Raw genomic sequence first — 27,239 nt, forward strand, 5'->3', positions numbered from 1 at the left:
ATTAGGAGACCAGGACTCCATTCCCATCTCTCCCACTGACTCTGCATGACCTTGGGGAATTTTCAACCTCTCTCTGCCTCAATTTCCCCATGTATCAAAAGTGCTTTCAGATCTATGGCTGAGAATCACTGAATAAGGTCCAAGTATTATATATTCTGTTAGCGCAGATCTTGGAACTTACATACAATGGCATAAATTCAGAGTGGGCTTGAAAATAACCCCTCCATTCTCCAACCCCTATTTTAAAGTTCCCTGCAGATAACAAAATTAGTACATATTAGAACTACCCAAAAGTTGCAGCTGCTCACCAGAGAGAAACTGACATGTTTAGTAAGTTTCACACAACGCCCTGCTGAGCAAAACACCATTTTCTATGCCAGAGATGAGCAACTTTAAGGTAGATTAGGGCACAAAATCCACTAAACCCCTTTGGCACCCATATAGGGTTTTTTGTTTGTTTGTTTTTCAAAAAAATTGCACCCGGTTGCTAAGGGGTGCAGTCTTTAAAAAAAAAACTGCTGTTGTCTCACATGGCTAGGCTCCACTTCCCCAACAGCACAGGCTCCGACTTTAGTCCACACCATCCAGCTCCAGCTACTGCTCCATTGGCTGACTGTTAGGAAATCAGAACCACATTTCCCCTATCCACCCATCAATGGGAAGGAAGTAACCAGAGCTGTGTAGCATGGTGCAGCAGAGAGAAGCAGAATGCCATGTGTGAGGTCACACCATTCAAATCTGGCCCGAACACCCCTCCAACATACCAACAGGGAAGACATTTGCCGTTACACTACCCAATTTCTGGTTACTGCCTCCTCACTGGCAGACATATGTCCCGACTCATCCACAGCCTGGAGAGCAGGGGGAGATAGGCTGGCCCCAGTCAGACTGGCTGTGGGAGCTGGGAGCCAATGAAAAGGCAGTTAGAGCCAGGTGGCTTAGAGAGAAGCCCCTTCCCTGCATCAGTGAAACTGGGGTGGTTGGGCCAGTGAGTGGCACTGCGACCGAGTGTCTGGGCTCCTGCGTCCAGTTCTAGGCTCTGCTCCACCACACCCCACACTTTAAGCATTGTGTTTGGTGCTCAGATTGGGTGAGCCTAGGAGCTAATTGGGTAGGCTGGGGCTCAACCCTGCTCAGCCTCCTACACGCGAGAATATTTTCAACAGCTGCCTCCAGGCAGACCAAATAAAATGATTTGGCAAGCCAAATGTGTCCACCAGCTTGCCAGTTAACCATCCCCACTCCATGCAGTGCCTTTTCCCAAACTTAAGGTAGGTATATAAAACTGACTAGGCTTTTGTCAAATTTCATTCTGAGTTTGATGTTCATGGTCTGCAAAATTGCTGCACACGGGAGTTGTGGCACAGGTGTAAACTTAGGGCTTGTCTACATAGAGACTTAGCAAAAGGCAAGTCAGGCTGTGACAGTTCATCACACTAGCCTTCCATGCACTAAGATGACCTACTGCCTTTAACTAAAAATTTAGTGGAACTTTCATTCCAAACAGCAGCAGGTCAAAGTACACTACGTAACTTTTAGTGCCCAGCAGCAGGGTCCACACAGAGACTTAGGGTGCAGCAGGCTAGTTTACTGTTAATGTACACCTTGTGTGATTGTATGAAATGGTATGATACCACCTTAAATAATAATTACAGATTTGCCATCTTGTGTGTATTTCAATCCCTTTCTGATTATTTTTTGACAAAACCGGGTTTGAAATTTACAGATTTGGGTTCGAAATTTACTGTTCTTAGATTCAATAATGGTATAATGATTTCTGAACTGCTACTCTCAATTTCCTCCTTAAATAAATGGATCAGCTGTTGGACAGGTGCTCTTTTGTTGCTTGCCTATTCCATAGCCTATTCCCCTGAATCATATAAATTTACTTATTGAAATTATGTGTAAGAATCAATATTACCCATGTCTTAGTACACTTATGAAAGCTTACTATGAATTTCTTAATATTGTATGATGACCTTCCACAGTGGAACATCAACCAGTCAGTAAATTCAAGTAAGAGGTCAATTTTATATTGGAAAAATGTACAGCTTTATTAGAATATAAACACTTGCACTGGTTATATTTAAATTAATGAATATTACAACTGTTCCTTTTATTCAGCTAATGTAATCAAAATATTTTTTTTAATTGAAAACCCACTTGCATGTTCAACTATGCCTTTCCTGTAAAATGCTTCTTGGGAGCCAACAATTTAGTATATTATAGTAACATGTAGGTCAATTAATGAAGTGCTTATATAATTTCAAAAGATTTGGGATGAAGAGTACTGTAAGAGAGTAACAGTGTACTGCAACCATAAACTTAGGCTTGAAAAATTTGATTTATTTTTTTGTAAGACAGATAATATCAATGTTTACTTTTAAGTATTTTTTTCTATTTTTAATCTATCTAAATTTTCAAAATTGTGGGAAATTATTTGGGGGCATACAATTATTTGGTGACTGTAGAGACAGATTAAAGAAGTTACAGCTTTACAAACACTAAAAATAAACTGTCAACATTACATGTCAAAATATACAGAGTAAATATCCTTGAAATCAAACTTTAATAAGTTCCCAAGCAGCATTTTTCTTATTTTGCATATATGTAGATTTTGATTTTCCTCAATAGAAATATTTTTTCATCAATTTGTGTGTGTGTACAATGAAATTGACATTTACTAATATTTACTGATAACAGCCTACATAAAGTTCTGCTTTGCACAGTTTTCTTCTAAAGACGAAATCAAAATTATGTTCTGGGTAAATTACACCCCAAGAGATATAAGAATGTATTGCATAAACCAAAATATTTATGATATTTATATAATTTACATCTTAGGACATCTAAAAGCACAGCTTCTTTCTTTCTTCCCCCTTCAAATCCTGCTCGCCACCAAAGAAGAGTAAAAATCAATTATTATTGACTATATAGTTTAGTATCAAAATTTTGACCATGAAGACCTAATATCTTTGTAAGCCAACCCAGCTAGAGACATTTCTCCTTCTTTCCATATTTCTCTTTTTAGTACAATAGCATCTTGCTAGCTTTTACTCATGTCGAAGAAAACTATAGTGAATTAATTGTTCTATTGCTAATTTGAAAAAGTACTCTGTTCTCTTATTTTGACAAGTGCAATTTCCTTCAAATAATTTATTATTTTTTAAAAAAATATACTGTACATTATGAAGTATAAGTCGTATCTCTAAGACTTCATAATATTCTAAAATATTTTGCTAAGAAATGGAGAGAGCAAAATTTTTTGGTGTGTGTCAAATAAAATATGTACAGATTAGTGAAGTTCTACCTACTACCATAATCTGAATAAAAACAAGACACTTGTTTTTAAGTCACTCTCCTCCTGTATTGGACACTGTAGTCCTTTTTGCAGCAATTAAAGAACAGTCATAGAGGACTGAGGGTAATGAATAAGCAGCAAATGCAAACACACTAAAAATAAATGATAATATTTTCATACAACAATCCTTAACAAAACCATGAAAAAAAATGTTTAGAACTCTCTGAGATTTTCAAGAATTCCCAAAAGGTTTCTCAATAGCCAAATTTAGAACAGTAACACTCCTTGCTAATGATTTATATGTTAATACTTCCTACTTGTGTGACTTTTACCCATTTGACCATAAATGATTTTATAAAAACAATCTTTTAAACCAGGGATTGCCAACCTCTGGCACGCAGCTCGCCAGGGTGCTTACCCTGGCGGGCCGGGCCAGTTTGTTTTCCTGCCGCGTTGACAGGTTCGGTTGATCGCTGTTCCCACTGGCCACGGTTCGCCGTCCCAGGCCAATGGGGGTGGCGGGAAGCGGCGCAGGCCGAGGCATGTGCTGGACGCGGCTTCCCACTGCCCCCATTGACCTGGAGCGACGAACCACAGCCAATGGGAGCCGCGATTGGCCGAACCTGCCGATGCAGCAGGTAAACAAACTAGCCTGGCCCGCCAGGGTAAGCACCCTGGTGAGCCGCATGCCAGAAGTTGCCAACCCCTGTTCTAGACTATGTATGTGTGCATATAGTATAAACATCTATAGTTTTACCATTCTCAAATCTTAACCATAAAATTTAAACCTAGAGTGACAGGCATCTCCCTTCTCTCTTTCATCACTAAGCTCACTGCACAGCTGTTTAGAATTGCTGTCTGGAGTTGCTTTCCTCCAGTTCCATCCTAAACCCTCTCCAGTCCATCTTCTGTGCCTTGCACTCCACTGAAATTGCTCTCACCAAAGTCTTTAATGACCTCTTCCTAGCTAATGCTCAGAACCAGTACTCCTTGACCTGTCAGCTGCCTTTGACATACTCTTAAACGAAATATTGTTCTCCCTTGGTTTCCATGACTGTCCTCTTCTGGCTCTGCTACTTCTCTAATCACTCCTTTTGCATATCCTTATCCACCGTCCAACTTTCAATGGCAGTTCCCCAGAGCTCTGTTCTCAGTCTCCACTTCTCTTTTCCTTCTACATCTTATCTCTGGGTAATCTCATTCACAAACACAAATTCACTACCATCTCTATGCTGACAATTCACACAGCCTCTTCTGTACTCCTCTCTTTCTCCTCTACATGCCTTTTGTCTACACTAATATCTCAGCCTCTCTGGCTGACCTCTCCAAATCCTCAACATGGCTAAAACAAAGCTTGTAGTCTCTCCCAACAGTCCCCCTGCTACTTTCTTTCCTGGCTACAATGGACACCACCACCATCCTGCCTGTCATTCATGCTCAAAGTGTCATCTTTGAGCTGGACCTCCAGGTTATGTCTAAATCTTGCCGATTGCTTCTGCATAAGATCTCTAAGATATAATCTATTCTGTTCATCCACAGAGCCAAAACTTTCATCCAGCATCCCAATTACTGCATTATCCTACTCTCTGGCCTTGACAAATACAATTTTGCCCCATTCGTATTAATTCAGAACATTGCTGCAAAGACCATTTTCCTAGCACGGCACTTCAACCATGTCACCCCTCTCTCTGCATTCCTCAACAGGCTCCCTTCTTCTCTATTGAATCAAACATTAGCCGCTTGTCTTCACTTTCAAGGCCCTTCATTGTCTGTCTCCTCCCTACCTATTAACTCATATATGCCACACAAACATCAACTTCTACCTCCAATCAACTCATGATGCCAGCCACTATCATGCACTTGTTCAGTTTTTAAAACACCATTGATGCTTTCTCATATGCTGTCCCTCATGCTTGGGAGGAACTCCCTTTAAACATCCACAAAAATTCACTCATCCTCCTCTACACTCCCTTTTGGTCAGCAGCTGATGACACCGTCTGGCACACAGGTTTGCTGTACAAGATGTCAAAAATTCTTCCTAGATGGGTTGTCTTGGCAACTGAGATATTGCTCCAAGGTAGACATGTGCAAGTGGCTCTGAGCCATAAAACTAGCACTTGAAGATTCCAGAACAATAGACTGTAGAAAGGCTTCATGCTGGAATCAAATTTATCTTATGCGTTCACCAACAATTTGCCATACACCATCTCCAAGAGATTCATGTAGTCCCGTGATATCTGCTTGGCCTCCAGGGACTGTAACTTCCAGAAGACTGAAGAGAACCTGAACAGTGATATTGCTGCCAAAGGTGACTACTCTGAGAAATGGAGACAAATCAAGTACATGAAACACTGCTTCCTCTTACATCATGCTCAGAGCCAACTTGAGCTTAAATATGTTTTTGAATGGTCAGAGGTTGGCACATGTTCTAAAACTAGCGTATCAAGGGGTAACTCTAAGTCACACACTTCTATACAAATGCCACCTCACTAAAGATCAAGAGCAGAAACTGTCTTCTGAACAAACTAGTAGTGTTCTTCTGGGGAGTCAATATGCTATGTGGTTTGGGGCTCACCATATGCTACTGAGTTGGAGAATATTGCGCTCGTTTGGTTAAGCTCTGCACGTGCTATACTATCAGACAAACAACTCAGTCATATCATGAGAATTATTACAGGCGCACTGAAGCCAACAAAACTTGTATGGTTACAAATCCTAGCCAAAAATCCTCAACCTAACAGCTGGCATCAGAATACAGCCAATAAACTGATCAACGTGCAAGTACCTTTACCAAGACATCAAGATATAGCAAATGCCACAGTTGCCACTCTTCAGGAATATATGGGATGTACCCCATCATCAACTTCATAGCAGAAATCTTATCTGGACAGTGCTACACACTCTCTTTCCAACTGATGATGATATCCTCAGCTCACTGTGGTGGTCAGAATTAAGAGAGAACCTCTCCCACCACCTGTAACTCTCACATCACCACCACCCTGGATGAACAGCAACCTGGCTTTGGACTCCCATGCCACCTTTGGAGACAGTTTAATAGGTCTAGGTGTGGCATGGCTCGCTATGCCAAGACAGACCATGCCTAGGGCATCAAGGACAGCTATCTGTGTACCTTTAATGCTGTGCAGGATGGCATCACCTTTCGTGTTGGGTTCCCCAGAGGTCTTCCCATAGTGAACACTGCTGACTCAGTGGCCACTTACCGGCTCAAGACCATTTAGCTGTTTTGGCATTGGTTTGTTTTTAAAAGCTTGTCTTGCTCACACACAGCCATGTGCACACTTCCCCTCTGTAAATACATATAGTGTGTGTGTGTCACACCGTTTTTGTGATACCTACAAAAAAACTTGACAATGGAAATGCTGCTGGTGTACTAATACCACTGCCTATCATGCTGACCAATACTGTCTCATCTATCTCTTTATAGCCATCATGTCTTATATTTACAATGTAAACTCTCTGAAGCAGGGACTGTCTGTTTGTTCTGTCTTTGTACAGCACCCAAATACAATGGAGTCCTGGTCCATAACTAGTGCTCCTAAGCACTACAGTAACAAAAACAATAATAAATCTGATAATTTTACAACTATAATTAAAAACTGTATAACCATACATTGTTCACACAGCTAAGTCTATGAAAAAGTTCATACTACTGTTACCCCATCCACTTCTGTTTGCTTATACACCCTTCTGCTTTTAAACAAAACTGTAAGGTCTTTGGTGCAGGAACTGTCTTTCACTATGTCATATATTTGTAGGAGGCTTATCACAATGGGTTCCTGACCTAATTGGGGCCTTTAGGTACTTGCATAATACAAAACTGATCAGAATGAAGGTTTCCTACTGGATCTATGCATCTCTAGTAGTCAACATTTTCATTAATACTTCATAGCCTTAAAGTGATTAAAGTTTTCCCAATCATTCACATGCAGAAAAGCTTACCATATTCTGTTCATAATTATCCATTTCCATTAGTAAAATATTTTTGGGAATAAGACATTTTCAGTTACTTGTCTGCTACATTTCTAACATATTTTTCATTCTCTCTCTCTCTACCCCTGATGTGAGTAATTTAGCTTCAATCATAATAATGAATGCATACTTCACTATTCCAATAAAAATTTCTTTGAAATAAAATGGTATAGTATATAACTTCGTGTAGATAAGAAATCAGGTATGTTTTGGCCATACCAGAAAAACAACTTCTGTGGTGAAGTGCTAACCTCGCTATTTCATGAACAAGTTACTGGCACAGGTGAACAGATGCACGCAGGTTTATTAACTGTAATTTAAGTTTTAGCATTCACAATTTTCACAGAAAGATTGTTTTTATAGAAAGACATTTAACTTGCTTTGACTTTGTCTAGCAATCTCAGTGTGAATAGAAATTGCAAGCCACCACTGAAAAATTTTCATTTCCTGAAGGACACATCAGATTTTAATTTTAACATATCCACAGTGAAAATAGGATATAACATTGCATAACATTAGTATAACAATGCTAATTCAAAACTCAAGTATAATACTGCTAATTCACAAACCTGATAATTCTCACAAAAACCAATCAGCTCATTCCATTTTATATATGAAATATTATAAATCATGGCAAACTAAACTACACCTGTCAAAGTTTAGTCATCTGCATTTAGCAAGGTTCTAACACATAGCAGGTCCTGAGACTATCATTCAATATGCTAACATATAATCCTCAACACAATAAAGCCACACTTGTTAATAAATTTTAGCATGTCTTTTAAAGTTTATCTGTGTGATAAAAATATGTTTGAAGTAATTATCCATAATAATAAATGATTCAGGGTCTCAGGTAGTAACAAATGAAATCCCACCTTTATTAAGTATTATGATTCAGGGTTTCAGGGAGTAACATTGCACTCTCTCTTTTAATAGGAATTAGTAAATTTATACAGGTTTTGACCAATACAACCAATTTTAGAATCCTCAAGCATATACAGTCTTTTCTGTTCTCATGTTAAAGCACAACATATTTACTTCTCTCCTACTGTTAGTATGGTTTTATCATTCATAAGAAATTTTCTAGGATTATGAATTAGTCAAAATGTAGTACATATCTCCTAAGAAGAGACAGGATGACACAGACCTGGAGCATTATTGACAGCAGTTGGCTCATCAGCAAGCAAAGAAAATAATTGTCAAATGAACAAACAATTAAACGAAATGAACATAAACTGGAATACAATTAATCTATAAGTAACACCACGGCAACAAACATTTTAAAGCACTTTTTTGTCTTGTTCCCCCAACCTTAGGGCTCCAAATAGTCCACAGAAACTGAAACAAACACCTGCTGCCTTAAAGAATGTTAAACAGGAAAAACAAGCAACAGCAGCAAGATCTATCTGAACATGAAAGAAACCAGGCAACATCCAGGCAGCAGTTTAGATCTTGTTTTCAACAATCAAGAGAAAAAATGGAACCACTATCAAGGCCAAAATGAAACAATGCCACTTTTGCCAAGAGAACAAAAGCAACAACCACCAACCCCACCCCCAAACAGGCTGCTGGTCTCTCTAACCACATAGCCATAGCTGGAGACAGTGTAATCTCAGGGGGAAAGGAATACTTAGTGTGTCTGCGACATTCACTGCAAAAATATCAAACTAAGTGCACCATGTAAAGATATCCAGCAATATTCTTACCAACCAGGATTTTGTTTTGAATGAACAGGTGGTGAGCAGACAAGGCCTGCTATTGTACTTGCAGCCCCATTCCTCAAGATTCAGTATGTGTTCAGTGGAATAGACGCAACTACTCAGTGGGACCCAAGACCCATGGTGCCTGCTACGTGAAGTAGAACTCAAGATGTGGCAGAGGTGTGCAAAACAGCTACTGATACACCCTACCACTAGTGAATCTACCATTATTACCTAACAGCAGCTGATCAGGAGTATGTCACTGATTACCATGACAGTTTACAGGTGGAAGGCCATTATTCAGTATAACCCAGTGGCTTTAATGGGGATGGCAAGTAGTTTTCATGCTGAGTCAATGTGGAGCAGATGGAGTGGGAAGGCTGCTATTCTTCTGTCGGGAGGGAAGCAGCTAAGAATATTCATTTGTAACCCAAAGAATGGTGAACAGGCAGCGAAAGGGGAACTTCCACTCACTTCTGCAAGGGACTTGCTTGGGAAGAGGCTGTTCCTACTGAATGGGACCTAAAGCCTGGTGAATCCAGCGCAGCCGGGCGCGCGGGGAAGGAGCGTTAGGTCCCCTCTCATCGCGCCCCGCTAGAAAGGAGGACGGCACCAGTCGGCTTTCCCACAACCAGACAGGAGCCTTTGTCTGGTGCCCCAGGGCCGGGGGCTGAGGGGGCCCCCGCCTGGACCCAGGTTGGGAAACCCCACGAAGAGGTACCCACCTCGTGAGGAGGAGGAACGGGGAAGGAGTATGTCTGGCCCTAAGCCCGCCTCCCCCCGTCCTACCTGGGGTTTGGGGATCTCGGGCCTCCCTGTACCCGCCCCCAGACTATCCGCCCGGGGGCCTTCTCCAGTGCAGCCACCTGGGGGGGCCCCAGCCCCCGAGGGTCTGTATCTCGGGGCCTCCCCTGGATCGCCCGCCTAGGACCTCCCGCCTCTCCGGACGGGGAAGCAGCAGAACCGGGAGGCGACAGTAAGTGGGCCCCAGTGCCGGCAGAAAGAGATCGCTCCCGGCCCGGCGCTGCGAACCCCCCGCACTTACCCTGTCACAACAGGCGCCATCTTCCACAAACTCTCGCCAAAACTCCTACTCTCGCGAGAGCCGTCTCCTCCTCCCCTGGCCGAGTGCGCGCGTGCGCGTGTCCGTGAGAGACACACGCGGTCGCGAAGGGGAGAGAATGGGGGAGCGCGCCGCCCCCTCATTCCCGGGTTCCCCTCAGACACAACAGCGGCAGCAGGCGTGGGAACCTGCCCAAGACTCGCGAGAACTCCTGCAGCGGCCTACCAGGCACTAAGGGAGAAGCCACATTAGTATATCGCGAGAAGAAAGTGAAGGGGGTGGGTGGGGGATTCTCTCGCTGCTGCCCTCCGCGTTTGTGGTCCTTGTGTCTCTGACTGTCCTGAGCCGGCGGCAGGCGAGGAACAAACCATTCCGGGGAGAGGGAGGGACCATTTGCGTGGGCAGTCAGGCGCTCTGCCACAGGGCAGGAGCGGAGCGGTTCTCTGCCTCTTGCCGGCACGCGACGTGCCCGGCCGCGGGGCTGGGTGCGCCCCTACTGGGCGTGGAGCCGCAGCGGTGGGAGCAGTCCCGGCGTTCCCTCCAGCGCCTCCCTCTCCGGGGAGCGGGACGGCCCAGCCCGGCTCAGGCAGCCGCCCGCACTAAGAGGTTGCACGCTGGGTAACCGCTGATATCCCAGCTCCTTGCGGTCACCAGTCTCCAGCCCCCTGTATTTGAGGGACTCGCTGAAACCCACCGTCTGCCGGGGCTGTGCGTCGTTCCTCCTTCCACACTAGGCTCCCTCATTCTCCCACCCCCTCCTGGGCCTTCTTGGGACCCCCCCTCATGCTAGGTTACCAGTGCACCCCAACTGCCAGGGGATCTGCGTGCATCCCCGTTTCTCCAGTTCAGTTACAGACAGATAACTAGAGAAATACTATGGTGGCGAGCATGGGCCTCACTTCATTCAATGCAATTAACTTGGCATCTGCCTTTTGGCTGCGCTGGAAAGGTAGAGAGGAGAATGAGCACGCAAGAGGAGTGATGGCAGTAACCAGGATATTAAATGAGCTGCACCTATGAGACTTCAGGTGGTCATCTAGTCCAACCTCCAACTAAATGATCCCAACCAAGGATTTGTCAAACCAGGCCTTAAAAACTTCTAAGAATGAAGAGTCCACCACCTCCCTAGGTAACCTATTCCAGTACTTCACCACCCTTCTAGTAAAATTGTTTTTCCTAATATCCAGCCTAGCTCTCCACTGCAACTTGAGACCATTGCTCCTTGTTCTGTCATCTGCCACCACTGAGAACAGCCTTGCTCCATCCTGTTTAGATCTCCCCCCGGCCCCTCAGGTAGTTGAAGGCTGCTATCAAATCCCCCTCACTCTTCTGCAGACTAAATAAGCCCAGTTCCCTCAGCTTCTCCTCAGAAGTCATGCGCCCCAGCCCCCTAATCATTTTTGTTGCCCTCCGCTGGACTCACTCCAATCTGACCACATCTTTTCCGTAGTGGAGGTACCAAAACTTGACACAATGCTCCAGGTGTGGCCTCACTAGTGCTGAATAGAGGGGAATAATCACTTCCCCTTGATCTGCTGGCAATGCTCCTACTACTACAGCCCACTGTGCTATTGGCCTTCTTGACAACAAGGGCACACTGTTGACTCATATCCAGTTTCTTGTCCACTGTAATCCCAGGTCCTTTTCTGCAGAACTGCTGCTTAGCCAGTCAGTCCCCAGCCTGTAGCGGTGCATGGGATTCTTCCTAAGTGCAGAACTCTGCACTTGTCCTTGTTGAACCTAATCCGATTTATTTTGGCCCAATCCTCCAATTTGTCTAGGTCAGTCTGGACCTTATCCCTACCCTCCAACATATCTACTTCTCCCCCCATTTTAGTGTTATTTGCGAATTTGCTGAGGGTGCAATTAATCTCATCATCCAGATTATTAATAAAGATATTGAACAAAATCAGCCCCGGGACCGACCCTTGGGACACTCCATTTGATACCAGCTGCCAACTAGACGTCGATCACTATCCATTGAGCCTGACAATCTAGCCAGCTTTCTATCCACCTTATAGTCTAAAATAGTCTTGGCAGTAGGGATTAAGAGGAAGTGGGCCCTGCTTTGGGGCCCTGAAATTGGCATTTAGGAGCCTAAAAGGTCATTTTCATAACTAAATGTACACTAGGACTTTCCAGTTCAGGGTCTGGAAGTCTATCATTTACATTTGAAAAGTAAACTACTGGTGCGCAAGTTCACTACTAGCTCTTCTTTCACCCCTTCAGATTCCTCTTGCTGCATCTGTGGTATCAGTAACTCATCTAGTTTAACACTCAGATCCTCCATATTAATAAGAAAATGCAATGTGAGAATGAGATTCTAAAGTTTACTTAGTTCTTATCATCACTTTACTTTGACAGGTATGGCTCACGTGCTTACAAAAGATTGAATTTTCTGTCATCTATGATTTTTTATCTGCTTCTTCAGCTCACTCTGTACTGGTAATGCTAATATAACGCAATGGAGAACATCTTCCTAGACAAACTACACTAAATTTGTGCATTTAAAAAGACTGCTTTGCCACAGAGTTTGCTGTAGTTGTACAAACAACTAGTGTTAGTTATCATTACGAATATTCTTTTCCAATCATGATTTCTCCTGCCTCGTTAGTTCCAAAAGGATTTTGATTGGTTCCTTACAGGCACACTCCTCATCTGAAGCACAATGCATACTACAAATCCTCTGTATTGTTTGTTGAACAGTAACTCACAATCCCCTTTTAAAAAGCTCTTTCTGAAAACATATTTTTTTCCAAGACTGATGAATGATCTCAGTTCATGGTAGTTCCATTGCAGTAAGAATGGTTTCTGGATTTTTGCCCTAGTTTGTCTGTATATAGTCAGTTTGTGGGGCCTTTTCTTTTTTGTGTGTGTTTTGTATCAAACTGGAAAATCTAAAAATATTCTTGTGTGCCATATGTCAAGACTTTAATATTTTCCAGAGAGGACATATTTTTATTTAAAATATTGGATCCCAGGAAAGTACACTGTTTCCAAGGATTAATCATTAATAATTTGAGAAAAGTGCTTCCTATCACTGATTCAGATGCATTTAAAAAAAAACCCAGGATACATATTAAACTGTTTTTAAAAATTATAAGGATTCTGTAGTAATGTAAAAGGTCACTCACCCTCACAGTCCAGAATTAAAAATCAGGAGCACAACTCATAAAGTCAGAGACAAGGCAGGCTCTGGAAAGAAATAAACCTCAGGCGAATTTAAATTTTTGTATGGATTTTTTTACAGTATTGCTAGTACTGACCGTTTTTTGTTATTTCACTACGTGCTGAGTATTTAATTCCTATTGATTTCAATGGGAGTTGAGAGCACCCAGTACTTCATGAGACAGGGCCCTAACATCTGATCCTTAATGGAAGACAGTACCAGATTTGGGGAATAAGAATAACTTTAAATACAGTATAGGGCAGTAAGGACTTTGGATTTATTTGTTATACAAGTCAGTGCTTTAGCTAGTCTGTGCCAGTTCAATATACAATCTTGTATCTAACCCAGCCCCTACTGAACTCAATGGAAAGAGTTCTAAATCAGGTATTAGGGACTGCATTTTGGGAGCCCAACTTGAGACACAAAGGGGACTGATTTCAGAAAGTGCTGATCACCTGTCCTTTAAAATTTAGCCCCCTTTCAAGGTATCAAGTTGGGCACCTGAAAACAGTAGGATTAAAATTTTCAAAAGTGACGAAATAAGGAGCTACTGTTTTTAACCTCATTTATAAACTCTTTGTGGCAACTACTGTCTACTACTACTACTGTTTGTATAGTGCCTAGTGTAATGGGGTCCCATTCTTTACTGCTTTAATAAACATAAGAGTCATGAATAATTGTATTTTTAAGCCCTAGCTGCTTTATAAAAGATACTGACCCTAACGAGCAACATATATGCCAGTACTTCACAGCCTATCTATATCTTAGTTCATTATAAGTAATACATTTCATCTCACAACGTTTCAGTTTACATTTCTGGATGTAAATCACATAAACTACTAGGACTTACTATGATACAGCCTTTCTGGAATTTTATAAGCACAGGATGTGCAATATGGTTTAACCACTTTTCTAGGAAAGAAAATAAATACGGTTGGCCACAGAGTATATCTTACATCTAAGCTTGTGTGTATACGCCAGCAAAAGTTATCACTTAAACTGCTAACTGAACAGCTAGATCTCAGAAGTGCCTTTGCTGTTTAAAATGGAAGTTCTTATTCAGCATAGCTGAAAGAAATGGAGATATTACAGTATCTCCTTTTAATCAATCAGAATAGTTATTACTAGCAGTCTCAAAAAGGTATGTTTTTTAAATTAAACAGTTTACACTTGTGTGTTGTATTCTCAAGTAGGCCACTGGGACAAAAAAAAACAACCCTATAATCCATCTAAATCTTAATGCTAATAGTTTATATCTTACTATATATTATTTTACTAATATTGCAACAAGTGAGTATAACAAACAATAGGAAGGAAGAGGGGGAGGGAAGATGAGGTTAACAGTATTAATATCATGTGGTTATGTAGGTTAACAGTGTGCACAGCCTGATGGCTCTGAATCACTTAATTTTTTTTAGCATCATTTTAAAAATTCCCTATCAAACCACAATCCCTCATACTGTATTACCATTTGTCCCCCACACCACCACCTAGCTACAAGTATTTAATTGCAGTGTAGACATACTCATTGAATTCCAGTACTGTAAAGGTGCAACCGTGGGGTGCCAATTACCTCTCTTACACACCCAACAGTCAAAGTTCAGAACTGCTGACATTTTCAGGGCTCTTGAGATTGTAAAGGCCCTGTCCTGGTGTTAGTGGGAGTTTAGGGAGCTATTGGGGCTGTGGCTCCTAGAGTACTTGATTCGTGCAGTGGTAAATATGTAATACACACCAAACCTGTTCTAGTATTAAGAAAACAATAGATATGATTACAAAATAATTTACTGAAAAGAGAAATAACAAATATCCTCTGGAATTTTATTCCATAGCATCTCCCTCAATCTTTGAAAATATGCTAGAGAAAAGTGAGATGATATATTGTCTGTGTCCCTCCTTGCCATTCTTTATTCTACATATAGGATTGCTTCTGAGATGATGAGAATAGTTTCACAGGAGCAAATTCGTTTTTGATTTATCCTAACTGAAATCAACGGAGTTACAACAGGAATTAAACAGGTCCATTTTTATTTTATTTTTAATGGAGTTACATCTTTATGGATGCTTAAGAATAAGCATAGAAAAAGTACATCCTAGAAAAAAGACATCTGCTGTTTATCTATAATTAAAATTGCACCCTGAATTGAATCTGTAACAGCTACAATTTTGAACTGATGTGAAAACAGATGACAATTAAATCTATGTACCAATCTATCACCTATAATATAAAAATAAAGTACACTTAAAACAGATGCCATCATGCAGGAAAAAGTAGTTAACCAGAGGTGCTGCCTCAGCTCTAAGCTTTTCATCATGTACAATAGTGACCTACCTGCATGCTGGACCAAATCTTACACCCAGGACTGTCCCTAAATAAGTGAGTTAAAATGCTTGCTATTAAAGACATCCTTTGAAATAATGCATGTTTATATATTTCAGCACATGAAGTCTGCAGGTCAACATGGAAAAGATCAAAATCGTGATTTTCTAGGAAAAGCCCTGAAATAACCAAAACTCAAATTTGATTTTTACAGATGGAAAGGCAGACCACAACCTTGACTGTACATACTTTGGTCTCATAGTTAGTGCATGAGGGAGTTTCAAACTGGCTATAAAAATATTACAACAAAGACCTCAGCAGACCTACCCCATCAAAAAGTTACTAGACACATGCAATATCTTGATAAAACTACAGCTGAAACTCTTTGACATAATTCAACCCATTTTACTATATAGTAGCAAAGTCTGGGTCCCAACCATAACCAGATACTATGTAGAATAGGCTAAAATACCAACAGAAATCCTTAACCTGCAATTCTACAAACCAGTACCACTGTATGTGTGAAATGCCAACAGACCCCAGTCGTCAGTGGGATTCAACTGGGGACCTTTGGAACTTGATGAATGAGCTAAAAGCCAACTTGCTGTTAGCTAAGGCTGTAGAGTGGACTCATTTTCTCTCTTTCTCGAAGTGGTCTCAGTGCCACTCTATGGGATAGAACACTACACCCAGAAGGTGTGTGGGTTACATGTGCCCACAGGAATTTTCGCAATAATGACTTCAGAACAGAACCAGGACATTCACGTTTTTGCCGGGGGGCAGGACAAGGTGGAGGAACCACTTTAGTCCCGCTTAAACCCTACTTGACCCACGCATGTGATGTAGAGGCATTGTGCTCGTCCTCTATACAGGGGCAAATTTATCCTGATGTGCTCAGTGACATAAGAGAAACTGTCCTTGTTCTCAATCTAGGAGGACAATTTTTGTCATTAGTTTGGTTCTATAGTTAGAACAAAAATAAATGGGAAAGTTATACATGCCGAATGAAGGGTGTTTTTTTGTTTGTTTTTTAAATCAGAAGGGAATAAATTGAAGACATTGTTGAGGAAACGTCATCCTGAAGAAAATTAGTGTGTGACACTGCCAAGTCAGTGTCATTTTGGATTATTTGTAGCAGAAGGGATAGTTGTATGAATTTGACCTTTCTAGGGCCTATCTAACTTTTATGCCATAACTTTTTCATTTTGAACTTCTATTTTTCTGTATCGCTTTTGCTTACATCCCATCCTGACAAAATGTGTATCAATGATAATCCACTGAACTCTGAAATAGCTATTAGTGGAAGTAAATTCCAAAGCACATAGGAATATCTTACTGCTTTTATGCAATGTCTCTGACATTCATCATTAAAATAACCCTTCTGAGAGTGACTGAAATATGATTTGGTAATTGTCTAGTCCAGGGATCAGCAGCCTTTCAGAAGTGGTGTGCCGAGTCTTCATTTATTCACTCTAATTTAAAGTTTTGCGTGCCAGTAATACATTTTAACGTTTTTAGAAGGTCTCTTTCTATAAGTCTATAATATATAACTAAATGATTGTTGTATGTAAAGTAAATAAGGTATTTAAAATGTATAAGAAGCGTCATTTAAAATTATATGAAAATGCAGAACACCCCGGACCGGTGGCCAGGACCCGGGCAGTGTGAGTGCCACTGAAAATCAGCTTGCGTGCCGCCTTCGGCACACGTGCCATAGGTTGCCTACCCCTGGTCTAGCCCATTAGTGCTTGGATAAAATGGTGATGGGCATTTTATAAACGAATGGTCGAACAGATAGGTCATGGCTGAGGTACTGACTTTATATTTATTGCTGAAGTGAGTGGAAACGTCATTAATTTTGATTAGTTTTAAATGAAATTCTAGTGAATGTTTATCTCAATATTTGTTTCAGAATTAACCTAACATTATTTGCTCTTTACACTTAACTCTGCCTTTTCAGTTTTTAAATGGCCTAGTCAGCTACAGCCCTTTCTACAGCACCTTGGAGACTGCCGCCCATATTACTCATTGCTTAATTTCATTTTGCTTTTCTGCTCATTTCTGGCCCTGATCCTGCTAGCAGTTAAGTCACATGCATCATTTTACTCATGTGAGTAGACCTATTGAAACTAATGGGACTAGTCTCAGGAGTAAAGATACTTATGTGGTTAAGTGTCTGCAGGTTTGAGCCTGGCATCACTGGCGACCTTTATTTAGTCAAGATTGTGAAACCTTTCCTGGAAGGAGTTCAGACTGAGCAGAATCATTTTCTTTGCCGCTCACATGTAGATACATTCACAAAGTTTCTCTTGGGCCTAATCCTGATTGATGGTGAGCACTTTCAGTTCCAATGGGAGTTACAGGTATTCAGCATCTTTAAGGATAAGGTCTATAGTTCCCTATAAATTGGCATTATCACTTGAATTTAACTGTAGTCTGCTTTTCAGCTGTGCTACTTTCTTCCCCTGTTTATGAGTATGGAACAGGTTTCTTATTTTTAATTTTGTAATCTTTAGGGTCCAGTTCATCAGTATTGCCTGAGCTGAGGCTGGCTCCAACATGAGGGGGTGGAAAGGTCACTTTACATTACCTTTGCATCTCCCAAATTCTGGGGCTAGACAATATTTGTATAGACCCCTGGCAAAATTAGAGCAGCTTGAAGATCTGCTTTACCTCTGACTGGCTGTCAAGGGCCCCAGGGAGACACTGTGGCAGCCAGGAATATTTAGAGTGCAGCTGCACTTCAGCCATAACCCCTTTCTCTGAAATACTTGCTTACATTGGAGAGTAGCAGGGAGTGGTTATTCTGTCTCTGTATGCAAGGCTGCCGAGAGCAGGTTCGGGCCCTGATGAAATTTTTTTTTTCAGGGCGGACCGGCTAAACAGGGCCGACGAAGTCAGGCCCCAAGCCCCTTTCTGGACCGCCGGGCCCTGGTAATTTGTACCGGCTTCTCCCACTTCTTGTCGGCCCTCGATCCAGGTAGGCATAGAATTATAGAAATTAGGGATGGAAGGGACCTTGAGAAGTCATCTAGTCCAGACCCCTACACTGAGGCAGGAGTCCTCCCACACCAGAGGAATTCCCTGGTGTCCAGTTACACCAAAACTATTACCCCTTTACACCATTGTGTAAACATAAATTGGACCCTGTCTATCAAGCCTTGAATAAGCTACAAACATTTCGGGGGAGTGGAATGGGAAAGCGGAAGAAGGGAGGTTGTTTATATGCCTACAAGATGCCCCGCACACTATGAATGACACTAGTTTATATAAAATGCAGCTTCTCATTTATAAAAGCAGACACCACTGCTTTGCTGTCATTTGGAAGAAATAAATTCTCTGTGGCCCTGGCAAGAAACTTCAGTTTGGAGACTTTCATCAGTTCTATGTATCATTTTCAAAATAGTCCTTCATTTTGACCCATTGACAAAAACAATAATAAATGGAGATGAAAAATCAATGAAATCATAGTGTTTCTTGTTTGCATGCTGGAAAAATCAAATGGTATAATTAATCCTGACCCACTTCTCTGTCCTTTTAAGTATATATATCAAAGTTAGAGTATTTCCTAAGGAGGATTTTTATATTTATTACCCATTTTACTTCTTTTTCCAGGAAAATTTCAATTGAATTGGGCAGCTAGAGGTCTGAATTATCCTCCAGCCCACATCATTTTTATTAATGGTGGAAAGAGCCATGCTGTGTACATGCAGTGTTCATTTTGACGAAGTCTCATCACCCTAGGACCTATGATTAATGACAGAGGAGGAGCACTGAAGTGACAGTTAGGGTTTTGCCAGCTTGTACTGTATATACAGCTGTTGCTGCATAGGGGAGGGAAATGTAAGGCCTGGCTGTCTGCTCATAACAAAAAGAAATGGCACATGCTATTAGTTCCAGATCACTGGAGTCCCTGCACCACCATCTGCTTGGGGTCAGAGCAGTTGTCCAGGTCGGCATCAGTCATGCACAAACTAAATGCTTACCACTGAGCTGCACCCAGCAGTACATATTTACAAGAACAATAAAGCAAACCTGCTCCCTAGACACAGGCAACACAATACTGTGTCACATTCCAAACAAAGGAACATAACAAAAGCTGATATGCATCACAAAAGACATACTGGGGATCTTATCTTTGTAATTTCAGGCTGCTAACACAAATGGGGGGTGGAGTGAAACTGTCACCAGTCAGCTGAAAAAATAGTGATCGTAGCAGTGTATTTGTGTCAGACATAGTAAAGGATTCAGAGACATGAGAACTTGAGAAAGATGCCTCAGGCAGCAAGCTCTCCATAATTTAAAAAAGAACAAGATCTTTTCATGCATCTCTGTATCTTTCTGTGCATCGATCTGCATATATGTCTGTATAGTTCAATCTGTGACTCTGTCTTTCTTTAAGTGCACAGAGAGACTCTAACTAGATGGATTTTTGCTTATTTCACACTTCTACAAGCTCCAGTAACCAATGGAGTAACAGAATTTTTATGTGGCAATGCATGTTATCTAGAGAATCCTTTGAGCTTCCCAATTTACAATCTGCTTTGCACAGAGTGAACTCGGAGTTTAGCTCTCACTAACAATTTCCTTTCGCCTTAGACTCTTATTAGGGCTTGGCTACACTTGCAAGTTGCAGCGCTGGTGATGGGGTTACAGCGCTGCAACTTACCAGGTGTCCACACTTACAGAGCTCAGCCAGCACTGCAACTCCCTTCCTGTAGCGCTGGCTGTACACCTGGTCCGCTACGGGTGTAGCGAATCCAGCGCTGCTGATGCAGCGCTGCTCATCAGGTGTGGACACTCACCAGCGCTGTTATTGGCCTCCAGGGTATTAGGAGGTATCCCACAATTCCTGTATAACACGGAAGGGGTACTCGGAGCTATTTATCTTAAAAAACAGCTGTTCTTTGCTGCAAGCGATGCGAGACGAGCCAAGGCTTTGGCATGTTCCAGCTGTTTGCTTTGAGGAGACAAGCAGCACGGGGGGGGAGTGGAGGGAGTCGTCGGAGAAGCTGCTTATCTAGTCTGAAGCCTTTTTATTTAAGGTGTTAAGGAAGGGTGGGGAATGGCCAGAATTTTGCAAGGGCGGGAGCTGTCCACAGTGTCTGCTTCCAATCCATTCTTTGTCTCCCCTGCTCCCTATCTGTCCACTTCCACACTCCTTTGTTCTTGAACTTTGCAAGCAGGGGGAGCTGTCACAGTGTTGCTCCAAAATCCATCTCTCTGTCTTCTAAGCTCCCTGTCACCTCACCCACCCCCTCTTTTAAAAGCACGTTGCAGCCACTGACCTGGCGTAGTGGCCCCATGCACCACTCCACAGCATGCAAATGTGGCCACACTGCAGCGCTGGTTGCTGTCAGTGTGGCCACACTGCAGCGCTGGCCCTACACAGCTGTACGACCACAGCTGTAACTACCAGCGCTGCAAAAATGTAAGTGTAGCCATGCCCTCTGGCTATGGCTACACGACAGCTTAAGTCAACATAAGTTAGCCACTCCCCTGAGACACATAACTGATGCCAACTTAAGCACCAACATAGTCGGACAGCTTCACCCGCCAACATAGCGATTGCTGCTAATGGGGGCTGGAGTAATTAAGCCGACGGGAGAGCTCTCCCCCTTTGGCTTAGAACAGCTACATTAGAGCACTTACAGCAGTGCACCTGGATGCGAGCAGCTGTGCCGCTGTAAACTCTCTAATGTAGCCATGGCCTAAGCCAGGCCTGTACAACATGCAGCCTAGGGGCCACATGTGGCCCGCGTGGGCTCACTGTGTGGCCCGCAGGGGGTGAGTAGGTGGGCTCACTGTGTGGCCCGCGGGAGGTGAGTAGGCAAGCAGCGAGTGAGGGAGGGGGCTGAAGAGGCGGGCGGGCAGTGGCAGGGGCTAAGGAGGCGAGTGGGCGTGCAGTGGCGGAGGGTGAGTAGGCGAGCGAGTGGTGTAGGGGGCTGAGGAGGCAAGTGAGGAGTCAGTGGCTGATCTGTTCTACTGAACTGGTCTGGCTCCCATTCACTCTCCAAGGGTTGCAGCTGTCTGGAGGTGCTGCCTTCCACGCCTTCCTCATTCACACCTCATTCATTCAAGAGGGCAATTGATTACAAAGTTGGAGGAAAATCTTATTCTACTTCTAGCAAAAAGACATTTTTCTTTTACCTTAATTATACTAGCCTTAGAGGCCCGCTATAACATATTACCAAGGTTCAATACCACTGTTTCGGTGGGGCAGCACTGGGGAAGGAGGATTTGTTTCTGCGGGGCGGGTGGTGCTCGGAGGGGGAGGAAGTATTTCAGGGGGCTGGGCGGCGCTGAGGCGCAGTTGGCAGGGCCGGGGGGTTTGGCCCTCAGCTGTTTTCTTTGGAGTAATATGGCCCTTGCCGCTTTACAAGTTGTGCAGGCCTGGCCTAAGCCCTTCTTCAGCCCCAAAGGCAGCCAGTGAGAAACTGACTTTCACCTAAAAAAAAACCCCTCTCTGATGCAGGAGTGGCAATGTGGCTCACGAGATAGCATAGTGGTGATTGTTGCAAAACGTATATGCAGGGCTTTCCACTGCCCCTGTACAAAAACGATAACACCCACATATCCTTCCCTTGAGAATATACAGCCTTGCCTGTGGGAATGGCTGTAATTTGTCTTGTGTTGCTACACAGTGTTTTTCACATTCCACCTTGATAGTTCATTTAAGCTGCATGGTCTTGTTAGCAAATCATTAGCCTGGACCCATGCAGACCAGATACTGATGGAGCTGTTCTAGTATGTCCTTACTAACACCTGCCTGAGCCTTGGCAGAGGTAAGTCCTCATATATCCTGTTACACCTAAGCAACCGCTATAAGGCTGGTGTCTGCTGCTTCCACTGTGCACTGTTTTTGCCTGGTACATAATATGTAGCAGTAGACCTTCAAGCCGGCTGCACCTACTTTCCTGCCAAACTCCACCCACTTGGCCTGACATGCAGTAGTACACACCAGGTTGTGCAGGAGCTCTGAAACTAGTTCTGCAGCCTTTTGCTAAACGTGGAGAAGCACTTACTCCACTGTGCAAAAATTTCACTGGAAGCAGTGCATGTTGGCACTAGCTCAGGAGATGCACCGATGAAGCACCTGCATATCTCAGTCCTGAACTGGGCTCCACAAAGTTCATGTTCTATTCATATAGCGGTTATGTGAGTAGCCAGAGCTAAAAACAGGATATGTTTTTTAAAAAATATCAATGTTATAAGGACTGATTTTAAAAAGAAAAGCTACATGGAGTCAGAACAGTAGTTAATTTATATAATAGTGCTGAACATTTAAAGTGTAAATAATTTGAGTGCCCCTTAAATTAAAACAAAAAAAAATGCTGACAGACTGGATGTTTCAGGGGACTACTAATGGGATAAAGGGAGGAACAGCCTTTGACCTCTAAGTCAGTGATCTAAATCTGGTTGAAGTGTGAGAGACTGAGTCATGACTATCTGATAACTGTCCAGTAGCCTATGAGACATTATTTGTTGTTCTCTCAGTCTAGTTCCTAGAGGACAGGTGTCCACGTCATGGAAATCATCCCATTTGCACTCTTATTGGCAACCTCGGCAGAGAGGCCAAGGACTGAAAGAGTGTGGAGAACAGATCACATTCTCACCCCTGTAAGTGGTGCCTCCTGAACAGAGTTCAGGCACGTTTGTCAGACAGACAATGTGGTGGGAAACAAAGACTACTCTTACCTGTTCTTCAGATAAATGTAGGACTTAACAATCCAGTAATATTTCATGAGTGCTAAATTAATTAAAAAAAAGCAAGCTAATGCAAGAATGCATTCTGGCTTCATAAAATAATTTTACATATAAAAATTCAAATGTCTCCAAATAATAAACAAAGTATGTGTGCATGCTCACGCACAGATGTATGTGGGGATGTTTGTGTGCACTCCTGTTAAACTGTGCTATTTTTCCTTTTATTAGGTTTTCAATGAAGTTCTCATCCATATTTGTCTGCTCTTAAAACGAATCTAAATAAAAATCACTTACAAAGTTTCATGTTGCGGATGACCCATATGATAGGGCTCCATTTTATAAATCTAGGGATGTATTTTCAGAAGAGCTCCATATAGGCACCTAAATGAAGTGGCCAGATTTTCAAAAGAGCTCAGTTCCCAGCAGTCCCATTGAAAACAATTCATTTAGGCACCAAAATGGTAGCTGAGTCATTTAAAAAAAATCTAGCATAAAGTGTACATGTTGGGCATTTTTGAATATCTGGCCCAGAATTTGTATTGCCTCATTGTTTTGCCAGCATCAGCCTTGATTGCACATTCTTTCCCCAACCACATTTTGCCGCTCTTATGCCAATACTTCTGCACCCTCCCTGAACTAATTCAAAATGTCACTACCCTGTCCTTCAAATTTCTTGTCAAGACCCACTTCGACCACAATCCCTACAGAAAAATGCCATCAGGTAATGGCTTGGTAAATGGACAGTAGGGAATACTGAAATAACAAAACAAACAAAAAATCATATGGATATCTTGTAATTTTAAAAACAGGCAATTCTGAATTATTCAAAACCAGCTAAGAGCGTATAGTAACCACATGCTACTATCGCTTGTTCTTTTCAATTGAGTGTTACACCCACTTGTTGCATCTTGTCTTAATTAAATGGAAAGCTTTTCAGGATAGGTACCACCTCTTACTTTGTATGTCTGCACAACATGTGGCCCAAAGGGTCCCCCATCATGACTGGGGTTTCAGGATACTAAAAATAAAAATAAATAAATAAAACACTGGGAGGAAAAAAAGTTGTAGAGTATTAAATATACTAAACAGCCATTCCCCAGTCAACACCTTGAAATAGCTTTATTATTTTATTTTCCATACGTTTTATCCTTCAGTGTTTGTAGAATCCTTTGGGGGGGGGGACGGAATCTAGCTGTTTTGATCAGTTTTGTAACATTTGCTTTTTCCCTTTATGTAAAAATGGAAAAGACACCAATTCTAGTTTATTTACTTCCTTATTCATGCACCACATTAATTGTTATTAGTATGAACTCAGACAGCTATGGAATAGGGTTTGCTCATCATCTGTTTAAATTTTGTTGCAGGAGCACAAGAAAAGAAAATATTGTTTTTAAAGTCCTACAAAAACAGTGGCTATTCTGGAGCAGCAGTGATGGGATGGGCGACAATCTAGTGAAAGGGAAGGGATGTTATAGCAGAGAAATGGAAAGACAGGAAAGAAAAGGAGGTGCAAGGTAGAGTGAGAGACTGTCATTGCAATAAACAGTATGGGGGTTGGCTGAGGAGACAGCATTAAATTGCTTCCAGTCTCTGCTCTGAAAACAGGCCAGAATTTGTTATCCCTCCCCCCCATGTGTCAGTCTTTTCCGTAGGGGAGAGAGAAACTAACAGACACTGTCTCCAGAGCAGCTGAAAACTGACAAAAAAGCTGGTCTCTTATTGCCAGGCAAGCAGCAGTTCACTGTCTTGTTAGTTTCAAGCCATGATAGAAGCACCATTGCCAAAGCCTGTGCAACGTTTGAGGGAGCAGAATGTGACAATGAAAGAGACCTCAGAGAGGCAGAGAAAAGAATAGAGGGGGAAGAAGAAATGAGAATGTGGGAGCAAACAAAGTAAAAGAGCACAATCAGAAGAAAAAGAATTGCCCTAAACTTAATAAAATTAAATAATCATAATAAGGAAGTTCACCGTTAATGCAATGCTTTACAGATGGTCATCCTCACTGCACCTCTGCAACATAGGTGAATATGTATTATAATCACCATTTTACGCATGGGGAAAAGGAACACAAAGCAATTAAGTGACTTACCCCGGCCACACAGTGAGTCAGTGACAGAGCTAGCAATAGACTGTAGAAATTCCCAGCTTCTAGCCCCATGCCGCGCACATTGTCTAGTTCCAGAGAGAAGCAGAAATAATTGAAGAAATCTAAGAAACACAAAGACCAATATATGCCCCTCCTGCATAGAAAAGTGCAGAGAGGAACAAACTAACAGAAAATAAGGCCATGGAATTGTCTCATTCTCACTTTCCCTCCCCAGTCATAGGAAGAGGGACCAGGATGTCAACAGGGTGAGCAAAAGCAGCAGAGACCAGGAAATTACAGATAGACCAAGCCCCAACATTGCAAAGCCATCCAGAGGGACTCCATCCCCTTTACCAACTACAGCAGCATGGCTAGATAAGTAGCTATATTGCCACTGGTGTCTGGGTGCTCTGTGAGCCTTCTAAGATGGGATCAGAGCACATAGAGAAGTTAATACTGCTTGATAAAGTGTTGTATTTCTACAGTTTTTACAGGGTCCTTCAGCACTTCTTGGAGGGGTCATGGGATGCTTACAACAAAAATCATAAACAGATAGAAGTAGAAATGTACCCATTTACTTCAATGGGAGCTACGCATGTCTATCCAGGTTTGAACTGGCTGAATACATAGAAGAAAACTTTCCACCTCCCAATACTCCCCACGGACTGATGCTGTGTAATGCTAGAACACACGATTGAGATTTTTTAAATATAATCATAACAATTGGCATGCCAAGTTTTAGCTGTTTAGTTGGATTATTTTTCCACGTATGATAAAGGCCAAAGTCTCCTCAGAGTTACACTAGAAAAGTGCCTTTAAAATCAATGGGGCTGCACAGGTGCTGTTGAGAGAAGAACTTGGCTATGAAGACACAAAGAAGTCGCTTCTGTGACACAGAAGCCCATTGGTTAGTCACAACTCTGTGTCAGCAACTCTTGTCAGGCCTGACATACTCACTACACCTAACATACTGTTGTCATTATCTGTATCTAAAATGTGGCATGTAATATATCATTTGAACACTGATGACACACTGGTGATTAATAGCATTGTGAAATGTATGTATTAATATTATAGGAGGAATTGTGGATATTCACTGATATTATGCTTTAAAGTTTGTGACCAAACAAAGGGAGAAACAGGTTCTCTCCCAGACAGCAGTAAATGCAGCTGTCTGCCTGTCTTCAATGTAAGTTAAGCATGGTGTGACCCAAAGACAAAGAAAGGCACTTTTACATCTGAGGTAAATAAAGCCATCAGAAGAGCAAGGGGGGAAGATGACCACCTGATCTCAATGTGAGATGGAATGTGCAACCCCAGGAGGCCTTGCTGTCTCTTGAAGCATGGGAGGGGGTCAGGGTGCGGGCTCCGGGCAGTGCTTACCTCAAGCAGCTCCTGGAAACAGCAGTATGTCCGTCTCCCCTGGCTCCTACGTGGAAGCGTGGCCAGGTGGCTCTGTGAGCTGCCCCGTCTGCAAGTGCCACCCCTGCATCTCCCACTGGCTGTGGTTCCCGGCCAATGGGAGTTGCAGGGGCAGCGCTTGGGGCAGGGCAGTGTGTGGAGCCCCCTGTCTGCTCCTACACATTGGAGCCAGAGGGGGAACATGCCACTGCTTCTGGGAGCTCTGCGGATCCATGGCACACACAGAGTGGGGCAAGTCCCTGACCCCACTCCCCAGCTGGAGCAGGACAAGCCCCAGACCTTGCTCCTCACTAGAGTTTGAGGGCCAGACAAAATGTCTGAAGGGCTGGATGTGGGCCTCGAGCCATAGTTTGCCCACCCCTGAGCTAGACCATTTACACTGAATTATCACACAGTCATGGAGGTCCTAAATATGTGCTTCAGTGGGCAGTTTAAAAAAGTAACTTGTATTTTATAAAGTGGTAGCTAGTGGGATCCTTAT

At 42.6% G+C, this 27,239-nt stretch overlaps 1 protein-coding gene across 2 annotated transcripts in view; it reads right to left on the minus strand.

Moving 5' to 3' along the window:
* RBPJ (recombination signal binding protein for immunoglobulin kappa J region) overlaps positions 1-10,344 on the minus strand; it is an 83,217-nt gene extending 72,873 nt beyond the window's left edge. Inside the window, exon 1 of one of the 2 annotated variants that reach the window (XM_032806593.2) lies at positions 10,037-10,344. In XM_032806593.2, coding sequence (XP_032662484.1) covers positions 10,037-10,197 — 161 coding nt within the window. In that variant the 5' untranslated portion in view covers positions 10,198-10,344. The remainder of the gene's footprint in view (positions 1-10,036) is intronic. The other variant, XM_075066543.1, reaches the window with a different exon arrangement.
* Between the last annotated feature and the right edge of the window lie 16,895 nt (positions 10,345-27,239).

This window comes from Chelonoidis abingdonii, chromosome 5 (assembly GCF_003597395.2).
Source record: "Chelonoidis abingdonii isolate Lonesome George chromosome 5, CheloAbing_2.0, whole genome shotgun sequence".
Taxonomy (NCBI): Eukaryota; Metazoa; Chordata; order Testudines; family Testudinidae; genus Chelonoidis; species Chelonoidis abingdonii.